The following is a 16646-nucleotide window of genomic DNA, read 5'->3' on the forward strand; positions in this document are numbered from 1 at the left end:
CTATTTCTTTTCTTTTGTTTTGGGACAAAACTTCAATATTTCTGTTCTTTTGTTTGGGGGACAAAATATGATATTTTCATTGGAATTAAGTCAAAAATTTTAAAATATTCAAGATTTTTTAAAAATAAAAAATAAAAAAATTCAAAACATTGGTAGGCCACTCCTGGTGCGGCTAGGGGTGGTCGGCCACAGAATTTTTTGATTTTAAATTTTATTATATTCCTTTAAAAATATCTATTCCTCTTAAATATGAGGAACAAATGACTATTTCATAAAAAATATATCCAAGTTTAATGTGGAAAATGACCTAATCTGCGACATGATCTTTGCATCATAATTTTTTTTTTTTTTTTCAACTCAATTTATAAAATTATAAAATATCATTTAATTTGTGTTTCAAGATAACACTATACAAATATGTTGGTCCGACATAATATATATCGTTTACTGACCGACAACCAACTTTTGGTGGTTTGTAGGCGGAATAAAAGTACTATTTTGACATCAGTTCGGTTTGGTTAGGTGGTAGAAAATTTTTTTTGTCGGTTAACTAACTTAATTAAATTTTTAAGTGAATTTTGAATTTTATCACGTAACTTTTTTTATTGTATTTGTCGAGCTAATTTGTGATTGTCATTTTAGTCTGTTGATTTTATAGTTAAAAAGAAATTGATAAATCTTAACATAAAAATTTGTAACCGACAATTAATTGACTTGACCGACTATCTATTAACCGACTAATTGATTAATCAGAAAAGTCAAAACTATCCCTTGTCAATAAATTAATTGACTTTTACGAATCTGTAGGCGAAACACCGCCCAACCGGACACCCACCCCATAATATATAAACTTTACATCCTGACAAATGGGGAGGGTATGAAATTTGAACTCCGGAAAGAATTTAGAAACCAAGTAAAGAGAGTAGAGTAAAAGAAAAGTTTGAAACGATGCCGCATATTTCAGATCATGTACACCAAACTCGAAATTGGATTGACTGACGACTCAACCGGCACCTCCACTACCTCCAGCAGAGAAAGGTACATTTCACTTCTCTCTTAGGAACTCTTTTTTTGTTTTTTTTTCAAATATTTGAAAAAGAAAAGAAAAGAGAGAAAACATGAGCGATCCTCCGGTGAGTGAATCGAAGAGTGGTTCCGATGCGTCTCGGATTTCGGAAGTTCAGAAATGGCTGGCCGCCCGATTCGGCGATGCCGGCAAAGAAGTCCCCGATTTCGAGTACACCCCGAGAAGCGTCGCGTATTTGCACAGTGTTATCACCATATCCGAATCCAAGGAAAAATCGGCTGACATTCTCGCCAAGGATTTCCGCCGAAAAGCCGCCGAGTACCGCTCCCAAGGTCCCACTCTTTCACTTGTGTGTGTATGTTATGCGATTCTTAGGAATGATTGATGATTTGCTATGTTGGGTTTCTTCTGTTTTGTTGAGATGGTGGATGAACCAAGTTTTGTTGTTAATGTACTCTAAAATTTGCTACGCAATTTTGTTACAAATTGATGCGACTTTATGTCATGCTGTGAAATGTTTGCTACAATTTGGTTACGATCGTGGTGTCAAGTTAATGTTTGGCGTGATGATAATTTGATGGGAATTGTAGAGAGGTTGTACAACTGAGAGGATGCCTAGTCTGATGAAGTCTATGTTTTGTAATGGGGTTGTTGTAGCTGCAAGGATTAGGGAAATATTGGAGAGTGTGGGGCTGGCACAGGACAGTTTGCCGTCAAATGTGGTTGGATCAGCGCAGGTTCTTGCGAATGTGGCAAATTTGTTGAACATAAGAGACACGGAACTAAGTAGGTGGGTGTTGTCACCTTGTCTCTGCGAGTTTCATTTCTTCTTTAATCTTTTCAAATAGATTTTGGGTACTAACTAGGACGAATGCATTTCTTAGCTTTCTTGTAGCGATGGGGGATATTTCTTTGAGGAAGACTGGTGTGGAGGAGAAGAGGGCTAAAGTACAAAAGGAGTCCAAGATTCTTCTTGATTATACCCGAAAGGCAATAGCCAGACTAACCTATCTGAAAAGGTATAAATTTTAATGGAGATGGAAAATTCGGTTTTCTTTTGAACGCATTGCAAGTACTGTTCTTTCATTGTTAAATATTTGGTATATAGAGAACACTTTTCAATTTGAGAAGGTGATGTTGATTGTTTGTTTCATTATTAAAAACCATCTTGCTAGAACCTTGGCACAGCTAGAAGATGATGTACCTCCGTGTGAGGCTCAAATGGAAAATTGGAAGACAAACTTGCAAGTTATGGCTGCGAAGGAGCGGCAATACATGCAACAATGTGCCAATTACAAGGTATTTGATCCTTTGTTCTCTGTATAGTCACTATCTAGGTGGCATTGAGTTTCATAAATATCTAAAAAATGTGGAATCTTGATGGTTATCATGCATTTACAATATGTAGAGTTCAGGTGAAGCCTACATGGATTGTATAATATAAACAGAAACACAACAAATCCAAAACTAATAAAATAACATAAAGGACACCATTATGACTGAATTTAATTTCAATTCTTTTTTTTTTTTTTTGGTGAAACTGAATATAATTGCATGGTAAGGGAGTAGTTAAACTAGCTTACACAATTGTGACAGGCTCATTTGTTCTTGGATTGAAACTACACCTTGGTCTCCATATGACTGTTTGGTTGATATCGTAATACTAAATCTATTGCATAAAAGCAGTTGGTTGGTTCTTCTGGATGCAGCCACTAATTGGGATAAATTTCATATTATGAGACTTGTTCTCTCCTTCCCTCTCTTTTTCTCTCTCGGTCTGTCTCTGTTTCATTTATTTGGGAAAGGTCTTGCCAGTCCTATATTTTAGTGATTCACTTCTAAATTTGCATAATATGATGAATAGGTAGGAACTTTGTCGATGATCACTTCTATCTATCCATCTTTCTACTTGAATAGACTTGTGTTTGGGTGTAGTGAGCATAGCTACATAAGAAATTAGGGTAAAAAGTGAGTCACTAAAACAATGAATTCCTTTTTAAGCTTATCTAGCCCACTATTGCCCTGGGCCCCTTACCCTCTTTTATGTTGATGTTTCTGAAATAGCCTAGGACTGTGTTCAATACTTAGGTATGATTTGTTCATATGGAGAGGCTATTGGCCTTGCTTGTTTTGCAGACATTGGGAATGCAAAAATGGGCTGCCATTGTGTTTCTTAGGCCTTCCGTTAAGAGCAATGTTTTGTTTATGACGTGCTTGAAATAGCTTCTGTGACATGCTGGCTACAAATTCATCAGTCCATAGAGTGGAGCCTGTGTTAGAAGTAGTTAATATTAGAGATTCTCTGTTTGTGTGTGTCTGTTTGTGAGTGCTTGTGTTCTGATTCCAACATTTTTCACCGTACATATGATGTTGACATTTGTATGTTCTTTTGGAAATGGTGTTGGTTCTCTTAGTTAGTTATTGGTTCAAATGAAGTATGTTGGCTCAGTGCAGAAAGGTCAAGGTAGAAGGTATGCCAGTGAGCTCTATTGAAATATATCCATTAATCCATGTGGAGATGGGGGTTCGGTTTCTTTATAGCTTCGATGAAGTTTGGTTTTGAAATTTCAGTGGAATGTGAATGCTAGGGCTTGGTGCCTCTATGTGAGCTCTTAGGGACACGATGCGAATAAGCGAATTTGAATTTCTTTTTAAAGAATGATTTGTCTGCATATTTAGAGGGTGCTACTGTCTTGTCTAATCCACTTTTTTCTTATTCAAAGTTATTCTGTGTGTGACTCGTAAAAAACTTTTTGGGACAGGCAGTACTCAATCGAGTGGGCTACAGCCCAGAAATTAGCCATGGGATGTTGGTTGAAACGGCTGAGCACAGGAAAGATTTAGAGAAGAAAACAAAGCCCATACTTGACACCTTGAGGAGCTACCAAGATTTGCCACCAGTAAGTGTCTTATTCAGTAACAAATAACCATTGTCATGTGTTGGGTTTCTTTTGCAAATTGTTGATTTCTTTTATAATTATTCTTCATTCAGGATAAAGCTTTGGCTGCTTTGGCAATCGAGGACAAGAAAAGACAGTATGCTGCTGCAGAGAAGTATCTTGAAGATGTACTGCATTCAGCTCTTGCAACTTCGGAGTGATTCACCTCGGGATAGCATAAATTTTCATACAGTTGCTTATTTCTGGACAATGGTTGACTAGACATTGTTGATATGAAGATTTCTGCTGAGGATGTTGCCTTGTTGGATTTACCTGCTTGTCTTTGGTCTCTAACAATGACATATTCCTCGTTATAGATGTAGTCACAGAGTAAAAACTGATTGAAACAAGTTGTCGATCGATATGTTCGTGAAATTTTTTGGAACTATTCTTTGCTTAGTAACTTCCTACCATACTGTCGAAGTCTCCGTGAATTATATTACTAGCCTTTCAGCTAGAGCATATAGCTTGTGTTTTATTTTATAATCATTTTAGCCTCTACATATACTTTCAAGTAATCTTTGGAATTTCTGGGTGCTTCCTGCATGAACAGGTGGCTATTACGCCAACCACCATTTTATATATATATTCCTTTCAATGTAACAAGCAACATCACACCTAAAAAAACAATTAAGTCAATGCTTAGTTTTTTTGTAAAAGTGTTTTGATGATCCACTTTTCCTCTTGCAACGATATATATAAAGCATAGTAATTCATATATTCATGAAGTCCGAACCAAAAATGATAAACTTCAAGTCTAGTTGCCTAATCGAACGTTCCAAGCGAGCCAACCCCAAATTAATGGCCGTTTATTGTTATCTGAGAGCGACCAAGTAATGGCGTGTGCTCATGCACCTCTCATCATCATTTACAAACCCAACACGTACCACCATTATACATATAATGGGTAACAAAGATGGGCGGCAGGGGATGGACTCTTCGGGCTTGGAGATAGCAATAAAAGCCCAAGTGGATACATGGGCCCTCTCATTTCGGATGTGGAAAGAACAATGAAGGAATCCTGCATGGGCAATAAAAAGGCACGGGGACTTCTAAGAAGGGGAGTTCAGAGAACACTATGGTGACATGGAAAAAGCGAGGACGTGGGGAATTTGATTTTCCTGGTGAGCACAATACCATTATGGTGGAAGGTGTGAGTTTTAAATGATACTCGTAAGTGCATGAGTCGTTTGCAATATAACTTTTGCAAGTGCGAGGTCGAAACCACATTGTGTCGTGAAAACAATTTTCTATCTAAACTAATTGTAGTTTAACCTAGTTCCAAAAAAATCGAGTGATTTTTCTTGCAAAAATATAAACTAAATTAAACGGATTTAATCAAATGACAAAAATACTAAGGTTTCAGAATTCATACTTACCAAATCAAAGTATACATTCTCATGTTTTGTTTATACATTCGACAATCAATAAAACCCTATGCATGTTCTATTTTTCATAAAAATAATCTATTGAAACATTCAATGAATCCATTCATTATACAGATCACAAAAAATATCTAAGTTAAATCATATCATCTAATATATCCGTTTGATTTACGAATCACAATAGATATCTAATTTGAATTAAATCATTAAATATATCCGTCGGATGAAAAACACTAAATATCCAACGTTTACACAAATAATACTCAAAACAATCAATTAAAAAAAATTAATCAAGTAATTGAATTGAAATAGAACAACAAATACATTAAACGTCGGAATTGTACGAACAATACATGAAAATATAATGCTAATCAATGATAAGGCTTTATCTTCAATCTTAGTTGAAGGTTTTAGCCTCTCATGACTACCAAAATTAAATTAAAATCAAATGAATTCATCATAAACTAAGAACTTACAAAAGAAAATCAAGTTCAGAGCTACAAAATGCCAAAAAGTCGAAAATAAACATTGAACGACGCTCCATTGGTGCGTTTCCCTAAAAAAAAAGCTATTTATAACCCTAAATTAGGGTTTTGGCGTTGCTAGAAATCACATCTGACATGTCCGTCCGGATGGGAACTATTTTTTTTGATGCTTCGCTTGAGTGCAGGTCCGTCCTGACGGACATGTAGGCCATCCGGACGGTGCTTCCGTTGTGGCTTTCTCCCCAAAAACTTGTATTTCTCACATTAAATCCACGCTTTTCCCTTAGCAACCTTCAAAACCCTAAATATATATCCTAAAGAGAAAATTAATAAAAGTTCTTGAAAAGCTAAAGAGAAAACATAAAATAAAATAAGGGTAACTTTACTTTAGATCTCTGAATTATAACGCGATTTGACAAGCCCTCCTAAACTTTAAAACCTCTTAATTTGAACTCTTGAACTTTCAACTGCAATCAATTTGAATTCATCCGTCATATTTTAAACGTTAGAAGTGAGGCAATAATGTTTATACCACTGAAATTTTTTATAAAATTTACCCTTAAAACGAAAAATTAGGGATATTTTGGTCTTTTAAGGTATTTCTGTTAGAAGTTAGCAGCTAAATGTGACGGAGGGGTTTAAATTGAATGCAATTGAAAGTTCAAGAATTCAAATTGAGAGGTTTTAAAGTTTGAGGGGCTTGTCAAATCGCGTGATAATTCAGGGGTTTAAAGTGAAGTTATCACAATAAAATAAAAAGAGAAATGATAAAGGCACAACACTTTGGCACAATTTTTCTCTTATATGGTCATTTAAAAAAAAAACAAAATAAAAAATAAAATTCTTAAGCAATAACATCCTATGTGGTCCTTTTTTTATTTGATATATATATATATATTAAAAAAAATGGTCTTTTTCTTCATAATAATGACCATTTAAAAAAAAGAAAAAGAAAAGACCAATTTTATGAAGAAAAATACCTTTTTTTTTTTTAAAAAAAAAAATAATAATAATAATAAATAAAAAAAAGACCACATAGGATGTTATTTCTTAAGATTTTTTTATTTTTTTTTTAATTTTATTTTTAAAAGAAATAAAAAAATAAGAGAAAAGTTAAGCCAAAGTCATGCCTTTATCATGCCTCAAATAAAAAATAGTGAAAAAGGGTTGCTAGAGTTGGCACCTCACGCCAACCAAAAAAAAAAATTTAACAAGCAACAACATCACACCTGAAAATACAGTTTACCGGTAATTATTTTTTGAGAAGTATTTTATGATTTGTTTTGAAACATCTGAAAATTTGTTTGAATAATTGATATTTGAGAAGAATTTTTGACATTTGATTTTGAAAATTTTGGCAAACAAAACATTGGGAACTTCGGGTACATCGATCTAATAAGTGCAGTTAATTCAATTTAAAAACTTCTTCTTCTGATCTTCTTTCTGGGTTTGACTACACTAATGATGGATTGACTAATTTCATTTTTCAACTTCCATGTAATTCTTAGACAGCGTTGTCTATTTTTAATTTCCACATACATTTCGCAATTTTCATTTTCTTGGACAAGATTGTTTGATTTTCTGGTTGCCGCCCTTCGCTTTGCGGTGAATGCGGCGAACTGGTCCCTGAGAAGCTGCTCGACCTTGCCTACTTGCTCCCTCATGATCTGGTCCAACTGTTGGGTGAAGAATTGATTCAAATGGTCCATGCTTTTATCGATGTGAGCAATGATCGCATCAATAAAAGAAAGCCGTGTCCATATAATTGGATAGAGATTCTCAATAAATGAAGATTATTACGGAGCGGTACAAAAAGACAAGAACAAATGAATGTGATCCCATGAAAAACGCCTCCATATGGTGTATATAAAATAAATTAAGATGCGGCTATTGATAACACTAGCTAGAAAGTTGATGGATGTGAGTGTTATTGTAAGGGAAAGGTATGGGTAAGGTCTTTGCATCAATGTGCTTGTCTCTTCCGTATATCACCAACCCAACAATGGCGGAGGCAATATTTTTGGCAGACATTTAGACCTACAAAATGTTATTTTGGAAGGTGATGTCTTGAAGATTGTTAATGATTTTTAGTTAAAAGACCAATTGTAGTAGACATACGATACATTGATTGAAGATGTAAATATTGTTTTGCACAGTTTCTGATCTTGAGTCATGATGCACACAAAAAGTGAAGTAAATATAGCAGTACATCTGTTGGTAAAGGGGGCGCTCAAAACACAATTTTATTTGTAAAGTTGTACATGCTAAAAGTTGTAATGAACTTATTTTGAACGGTCTTGCCTCTTGTTCGAACAAATAAATTTCATAAAAATTCTTTCACATTTATTATTTAAATTGCTAACAATTCAAGCCATCTGGTACCGATTATCACACCAAAAGGCATGGGCGCACCTCCGGGTTGGTGATATCTTTCATGCTCCTAGCTATACAGGAATTGACAAGGAGTGGGGGGTGCATGGGGCATATGGTTTGAAGGCTTAGCTACTGTTTCTGGGGAAATAAAAGCCTCATCTATGCAATGCAATAATGCATGCATGCACCTACCAAAAGATAAACCGTAATACGAACCGATTAGTTCTTATCTTTCTATCTCGAAGCCAACTTGTGGCACTGACTACAAATTGGTGGCTGTCAATTGAATAATCTTTAATGTGATCAATCCAAAATTATTAAATTTAAAATTTACTAATTTTAAATTTTAGCCTAATATGTTAGTCACCTTGAGTCCCATTGATGTCCTGTGGGACGAGTGTTAAGCTATAGTTCCGTTGGTCTTGAGGGAGCGCCCGTGGTATCCACCGTCTAGGTCTCTCTTGAGCGATGCCTCACGAATTGGTATTACTATGGTCACACCTAAGTAGGATAGCTACAATTGACCTCCATTTCCATCTTTTTTATCTTAAAAAATAAAAAATCAAAAATCAAAAAACATACAAAGGTCTAGTTGCCTAGGTAATCATTCCAAACTTCCAAGCGAGCCAACCCCAAATTAATAGCCTTTTATTGTTATCTGAGAGCGACCAAGTAATAGCATGTGCTCATGCACCTCACATCATCATTTACAAACCCATGGGTAAATACCACCATTATACATATATTCCATCAACCTGGAGCCGTATCTTCTCTTAAAATATAATCTTCATCAATTAAGAAGAAAACCATATTGCCCATATAATTGGATAGAGATTCTCAATAAATGAGGATTATTACGGGGCACTACAAAAAGATAAGAAGTAGGGGGTAAGAAAACAAATGAATGTCATCCCAGAGTGGAAAGTGCCTCTAGAATCTAGATAGTGTATATAAAATAAATTGAAATGCCGCTATTGATAAGACTAGAAAGTTGATGGGTGTCGGTGTTATTGTAAGGGACGGTATGGGTAAGGTCTTGGCATCAATATGCATGTCTCTAGCTTCCTATGTCATCGACTCAACAATGGCGGAGGTTTATGTGGTTTGGAAGACAATATTTTTTTGGCAGAGATCTGGGCCTACAAAATGTTATTTTAGAAGGTGATACCCTGGAGATTGTTAATGCTTTTCAGTTGAAAGACCAACTGTGGTAGAGATATGGTACATTGATTGAAGATGCGTAGATTATTTTGCACAGATTCCGATCTTAGGTCATGATGTAGACAAAAAGGAAAGCAAATATGACAGTACATCTGTTGGCAAAAGAGATGCTCAAAAAATCAACGTAAGAAATTTGGATGGAAGAATACCTTGATTTTATTCATGAAGTTGTACATTCAGAAAGTTGTAATCTTTGATGCTTTTTGAATGATTGAATGAATGAGGTTTCACTTATAAAAAAAAGCCCAAAAATAAAAAAAAAAATAAAGAAAAAGAACCACTTATGGGCTTACTTATCTTAGCAGGTTTCGAGTAATTCACTTCTTATTTGGATAAGTGAATCTCATACAAACTCTTTCACATGTATGGATCCGGCTTCTATGTGGTAGTCACAACTACAACCCATAACTACCGCATATGTGTTGATATTTTGAAACGACACTGTTTGTGAGTCTCAAAACTGTGTTGGTTTTTAGAATAGCAAAGGTCTCTTTTTTTTTTAAGGGACTAAAAACGTAAGTTGACGCCGTAAGAGTGACTTTACGATTCAATACTCCATCCCAACACTCTGTTTTTTCTATCATTGCAGATTTGAATCCCCTATCACTCAGTGGACCTCAAAACCATTCAAGCTCGTTTCCAAATTAACAAAGTTGATAGACGAGGAAACCATGTCGTCAAACATCTTGGTCAATTTCATTGAAGATGTCCTTGACTCAAACAAGAACAACTCTTTCGTCAAGCTCCCTCGACTAGCTTTCATGTCCAAACTCAAAGACATGTTCAATTTCACGTTTCTCACTCTAGCTTAGTTTCCTCATCTGCATCTATGAAGCTCCGGAAAATATCTATTCAGCATGTCTTAATGCCCGATCTCAAGAGTCATCTGGCAAATTGTCAGTCAAGACAAGATTTTTGCTTGTATTATACACCGTAAATTCAGTCTGCGTTAACTCACTTTTTTAATCTCATAAAAGAGGCCTTTGCTATCTAAAAAAGAGACATTGTTTTGAGACTTACTTTTGCTGTGAGTTTCAAAATAACAACACTTATGTGGCAGTCGCAACTACCACATAATTTCACATTTATTATTTAAATTGTTAACAATTTAAATAATAAATGTGAAATTATGCGGATCCCGTATGATTATTATAACAAAAAGTATGGACGGGCGAAATTAGAAAATTTTGCTTGAGGTGGCCAGAACTAAAGAAAATAAATTATATCTCGTGAAGTTGCATGATATATTAATATAAACTTATGGGGTTCATCTTCTTGAAAATAAGGGGCAAAAAAACACAATCCTCAGCACACCTCCTCATAAGAGCTTGCATGCTAAGCATGGTGAAGAAGCGCACATTGTGCCTATCCTACCACTCGCCAAATAGTCAAATAGGCATGGTGAAGTAGCACCTTGGCCTTGTCGGTAAAGTATTTTTATTTTCTTTCTTCTTTTTTTATGGACAAATTCAAGCCAATCTGACTGCATTATTGTCAGAATAAGCAGAAGCACACTGTTTGATGCATGAGCCTCATCATGCCCAGTGATGAGCTAGTCTTACTAGCTCATAAGCCTTGTATCTAGGCGTAGCTTCAAATTTGATGGATGACATTTTGTTTTGTTTTTAAACTTTGCTGACTCTGCCGGACAAAAACTTTTGAGTGGCCAAACACAAAACCTTGCAGGGGCCTTGGTATAAAACTGCAATAGTTAGAAGGAGTTTAAAAAAATTAGGGGTTGCCAGGGTCCCCCCACCTTGCAAGGTGGGTCCGCAAGATAATGTCAAGATGTCAAGATGTCAAGATGGGTGGGGAAATAAAAGCCTCATCCATGCAATGCACGTTGAAGATACAGTTGATGTTTTCACCCCGGAAAATGTGCTTTTCCAACGTCGAAACATTATTTCTGTCCCGGATTCTGCACCGGTACCGAAATATGCAGGCCATATATGTCGAGCAATACGATTAATTCTTATCTTTCTATCACGAAGCCAACTTGTGGCACCGACTACAAATTGGTGGCTGTCAATTGAATATCGATAAGAAATGTTACACAAGCTTTCATAGTTATACTCTCAAGTATATAATCTTTTAGGAATAAAAGTAAAATTGGTAATTGTGGTCGATTAAAATTACAAATCACTCCACGTGATATAAAAAATACTTTATAAGTTATTGTAGTTGTCTTAAATTATAAATCATTTATTGTGGTATAAAAAATACTTTATAGATCTTCAATGTATGTCAAATAACAGTTTACTCTATGAAATTAATTTTTGTTAAATAACTTAAACAAAATCTGTCACTTTACCACTTCATACCTAGTGTTATTATTAATTTTTGACTTTCAAAAATGATAATTTAGAATTTTTCACATCATTTTATAATGCTAGCTAAGATTACATCAGCCTCACTCCACGTCATACGGCTACAGTAAATTAACCTAATTTTTTATATTCTCAAAATTTTACTTTGTGCGTAACTCTCTCATCTTCGTCAGCCGCTTCTCAAAATGTGACCGTCAAATTCTCGCAAAATGCTTCAAAATCATGGTGAGGAAGATGAAAATGAGAGAGGGTTACACACGAAATAAAATTTTGAAGATAAATGAGATTAAGTTAATTTACTATAGCAGTATGATGCGATAAAATATCGGGTTCTGTTAACTTATATTTATTTAACGAAAATTGATTTTAGGGAGTAAACTGTTATTTTGGCTTATCCCAAGAACCTATAAATTAAATTTTATACTAGAGACATATAAATTATTTGTTATACCATATCTAGTGATTTATAATTTAGATCAATTACATAGACCAATTTTATATTTATCCCTAATTTTTTGGTTAAATGCCCCCTAGAAAAAGATATACATTGCAAGGACAATGATACAAAGGAGAGAAATGCCAAATTGATAAAAGCTGCCATAGATGAGAAGTCGTAGGACATCTGATGTTTTAGTGATAAGTACTACGCTAGAAGGACCATGCATAATAATTTTATAAATGACCTTTTTTTTTTTTTTTTTTTTTTGTGGTGTTTTTATTTTTTAAACACTTTGCGCCCATGGTAGTTTTGGAGTTTAATTAAGAGCTAAAAAATTACCTCACCTAACTTTTATCCAAACAAACAGAAGTACTTACAAGATGGGCTAATACTTGTCACGGTTTAATAGTTCGTGAGATTTGAGTGTCATTTTATAAACTTTGAAAGTTAAAATGACCGGTGGCGGGGCCCCTGAAAATGACAAACCGGTCATACTTTGTTAGTAAAGTAGTGATCAAGATGATGGATCTTTTGGTAAGTTATATAGCCCAATTTGTTTATAATGATTAGAAAGACGAACAAAAAAAAAAAAAAAAAAGTGAAAAAAGTCTACCTGTAAGTCTCTTTCTTTTTCCTTTGTCATGTTAACTGCTGGTAATTACTTCCCTCTTTCTATTAATTTGGTTTTCTTGGCTTGCGTACCTTGTGTGGTTGGCCTATATATTATACGTATATGTTATCCATATACTAAAGTAATCTGAACCAAAAATGATAACTTTCAAGTTTACCTGCATGATTGTTCCAAGCGAACCAACCCCAAATGGGGTTTTATTGTTATCTGAGAGCGACCAAGTGATGCAATGGACTCATGCACCTCTCATCATCATTTACAAATCCAACAACAATACCATTATACCATTTTCAATTGAGACAATGAAGAACTCCCTAAGCCGTGCATTGGTTCACTACTACCCACTTGCTGGCCGGCTACATTGGATCGAAGGAGGCCGACTGCAACTTCATTGCAACGCCATGGGAGCTCAATTGACAGAAGCTTACTCTGAAACAACTCTAGACGAATTTGGTGATTTTACACCAAACGGGATAATCCAACATTTTTTTCCCTAAAGTTGATTACAGTACTACTTCAATTGAGGACCAGCCCTTATTCTTGGTGCAACTAACAAGATTTCCTTGTGGTGGCCTTTGTGTTGGAACGGCCATATCCCACATTGTGGCTGATGGACGGGCTACAATGAACTTCACCAATGCATGGGCTAAGTTGGCTCGTGGAGAGGATCTGGGGTGCGACGAGATGTCGTTTCATGATCGAACCATGTTACGATCACGTGAAGTATCGCATGTGCTTCCATGTTTTGATCATATAGCGTTCTCAAAACTGCTACTCTTAATAGGTTGCCCCGTGTTAGGAAATTGATAATAAATTAGCAACCAATTTCCCCCAGCCCTTTATGCGAAAGACAAGTTTAAAAAGAAAACACACGAGAACACACATCAATCACACATGTACACAAAGAGTTTACGTGGTTCAGCCCAAAACCTGGCCTACGTCCACCAACAAGAGAGTTCCACTATGAGCAAATTTTTACAACTCACAGTACATGCCCATACCACCAAAAATACACTTTACCCAGAGAAAAGCCTCACACGCTCATCTCAATACAAGTGATAATTGAATTAAGGACAAAACACTCACTCTCTTGCCCCATCCCCACCCTAGCTTTCTTCTTCTCTTCCTCACATTAAAGAAGAAGCTCTGGATTTCTTCTTGGGATTCCTTTCTGTGGAGCTGCTGCCCCCCCCTTTCTGTGGAGCTATTGCCCCCATCTCACCACAATAGCCGAATGGCTATATATATAAACAAAGCTCACAATTTTCTTCTAAGCATGGCCTACAATTGTTGACAAAAAACTTGGATTGATTGCTCCTTTTGTCAAGGCTTCTAGAGGGATGAAGACTAATTGGAACCAATTAGCTCAATTGTCAACAATCAAAATAAATCCTTGCTTCTTTCAAGGATTTATGGCAGCCACCTTTGACTTGTGAAAAGCAAGTCATAACCAACAATCTCCACCATGACTTGAATTTCACAACCTTCACCTGAGACTTCAGGTCCGCATCTTAACCGATGCCCATCCTCACGCCTTGGGATGTCGTACAAAACACTGTCTACACCAACAGTCATAATTCTACAAGAATTATCATGCTCCACCATAAAGAGCACATGCACTTAGAATTAAACCATTCTAAGAATTTTCCTTTCCGGCACATGTCGAAAAAATCCTGCTGAAAAATATGGTGCAACTTCCATGTTTGGTTCCCTCGGAAGTTCATCAGCCATCGACACCCTTTTCCACCACATACCCGACATCAAAGACCAAACCAATGTCCCGTATGCAATTGTGGACCCGCTAATAGAACACATCCATTATCCTGACATTTTTAGCAGTTATGCCAGAGGATGTACATGCCTTTATCAAAGAGCATCATCATAATCATCTCTCACTGCAGCGAGAGAAACACTATTAGCGTTTTTGGAGCAACTTGCCGAACCTGCTCCTTTCTTTAACCTCTGAACAACACATGTATCTAGTACTTCTGATCAGTACTCCGTGAACAGTGCCTCGTGAACAGTATCTCCATGAACAGTACCTTTGCTTGTGAACAGTGCTACGTACTCCGTCCTTGAACAGCACTCCGTCCGTAGACAGTGCTCCATACTCCATCTGTGGACAGTACTCCCACACTCCGTCAAGCCTTTCAATCTCAAACTTCAAGGACTGCATTTCTCCGCAACCTTGCTCTGATACCAATTGTTAGGAAATTGATAATAAATTAGCAACCAATTTCCCCCAGCCCTTTATGCGAAAGACAAGTTTAAAAAGAAAACACACGAGAACACACATCAATCACACATGTACACAAAGAGTTTACGTGGTTCAGCCCAAAACCTGGCCTACGTCCACCAACAAGAGAGTTCCACTATGAGCAAATTTTTACAACTCACAGTACATGCCCATACCACCAAAAATACACTTTACCCAGAGAAAAGCCTCACACGCTCATCTCAATACAAGTGATAATTGAATTAAGGACAAAACACTCACTCTCTTGCCCCATCCCCACCCTAGCTTTCTTCTTCTCTTCCTCACATTGAAGAAGAAGCTCTGGATTTCTTCTTGGGATTCCTTTCTGTGGAGCTACTGCCCCCCCCTTTCTGTGGAGCTATTGCCCCCATCTCACCACAATAGCCGAATGGCTATATATATAAACAAAGCTCACAATTTTCTTCTAAGCATGGCCTACAATTGTTGACAAAAAACTTGGATTGATTGCTCCTTTTGTCAAGGCTTCTAGAGGGATGAAGACTAATTGGAACCAATTAGCTCAATTGTCAACAATCAAAATAAATCCTTGCTTCTTTCAAGGATTTATGGCAGCCACCTTTGACTTGTGAAAAGCAAGTCATAACCACTAAAGCAAAGCTAAAAAAGGAAACTAGTGCTGTCTTACTCAAAGTCACCAAAAAGCAAGTTGAGGAACTGCAGAAAAAAGCCAATCAAAACATGGTGTTGGCATGACCCTATTCTAGATACGAAGCTGGCGCTAGCCACATTTGGAGGTGTGCATGCAAGGCACGTGTAGGCGATAATTGTCAACCGACAGGAGTTGGCCTTGGAGCTGATGGCCGCAATCGGTTCAAACCACCTCTCCCTCAAGGATACTTTGGGAATGCAATCTTCAACGTCGTGACATCAACATGCCTTTATGCTAACCTTTTGTCCAAGCCTCTGAGTTATGCTGCTGGAAAACTGAGGGAAGCAATTGAGAGAGTTACAGATGAGTACATAACATCCGCTCTTGATTTTATAACGAGTCAAAAAGATGTAGCTCCTTTGAGGAAAAACTTCCATATCAGGGGATACACTGAAGCACCTTTCTTAGGGAATCCCAATGCTAACATTGGCAGTTGGATTAGTTTGCCTTTGTATAGTGTAGATTTTGGATGGGGAAAGCCAGTATACGTGGGTCCAGGGATCTTGCATTTTGATGGCAAGATATTTGTCATGCCAGGTCCTGCAGATGAAGAATCTCTTATCATAGCATTGTGTTTGCAAACACAATGCATGGATTTCTTTAAAAAGTTCTTCTACGAGGATATATATGGTCAATCTTAAGAAGTCATCTATAGTGATCATGATGGATCTTCTGTGAGTTATAGCCCAATTTTTTATTTTTTATTTTTTATTTTATTTTATTTTTTCATTCAAGTATCTCTCATCTCGTGGTTTTAGAAGTTAAATCCTAGTATATTTATTTTAACTACTCTAGGTTTCTTTTTTCTTTTTCATGTCAACTGTTTACTGTCGTTGTAATTACTTCCCTCTTTCTATTGGGTTTTCTTCGCTTGCATACCTTGTGTGGATGG

General features: G+C 36.3%; 1 protein-coding gene and 1 pseudogene across 1 annotated transcript; both read left to right on the top strand.

The window, feature by feature from the left end:
- Positions 1–887: 887 nt before the first annotated feature.
- On the top strand, positions 888–4463 carry AUG1 (HAUS augmin-like complex subunit). Its single transcript, XM_059606796.2, has 6 exons — positions 888–1359; positions 1685–1817; positions 1912–2046; positions 2203–2326; positions 3790–3927; positions 4020–4463. The coding sequence occupies exons 1-6, from the start codon at positions 1119–1121 to the stop codon at positions 4125–4127; spliced, it is 879 nt and encodes a 292-aa protein (XP_059462779.1). The 5' UTR covers positions 888–1118; the 3' UTR covers positions 4128–4463.
- Positions 4464–12964: 8501 nt separating this feature from the next.
- LOC132161992 (hydroxycinnamoyl-CoA:piscidic acid hydroxycinnamoyltransferase-like) lies at positions 12965–16402 on the top strand (annotated as a pseudogene).
- Positions 16403–16646: the final 244 nt, after the last annotated feature.

The sequence above is a fragment of the Corylus avellana genome, chromosome 10 (assembly GCF_965113065.1).
Source record: "Corylus avellana chromosome 10, dhCorAvel1.hap1.2, whole genome shotgun sequence".
Classification (NCBI taxonomy): Eukaryota; Viridiplantae; Streptophyta; class Magnoliopsida; order Fagales; family Betulaceae; genus Corylus; species Corylus avellana.

Bases quoted from the DNA above. Each gene is read 5' to 3' on its own strand.
- AUG1 (XM_059606796.2), top strand. From the start codon at position 1,119: ATGAGCGATCCTCCGGTGAGTGAATCGAAGAGTGGTTCCGATGCGTCT. The intron at 1,360-1,684 runs GTCCCACTCTTT...GGGTTGTTGTAG, and splicing joins CGCCGAGTACCGCTCCCAAG to CTGCAAGGATTAGGGAAATA. The intron at 3,928-4,019 runs GTAAGTGTCTTA...TTCTTCATTCAG, and splicing joins GCTACCAAGATTTGCCACCA to GATAAAGCTTTGGCTGCTTT.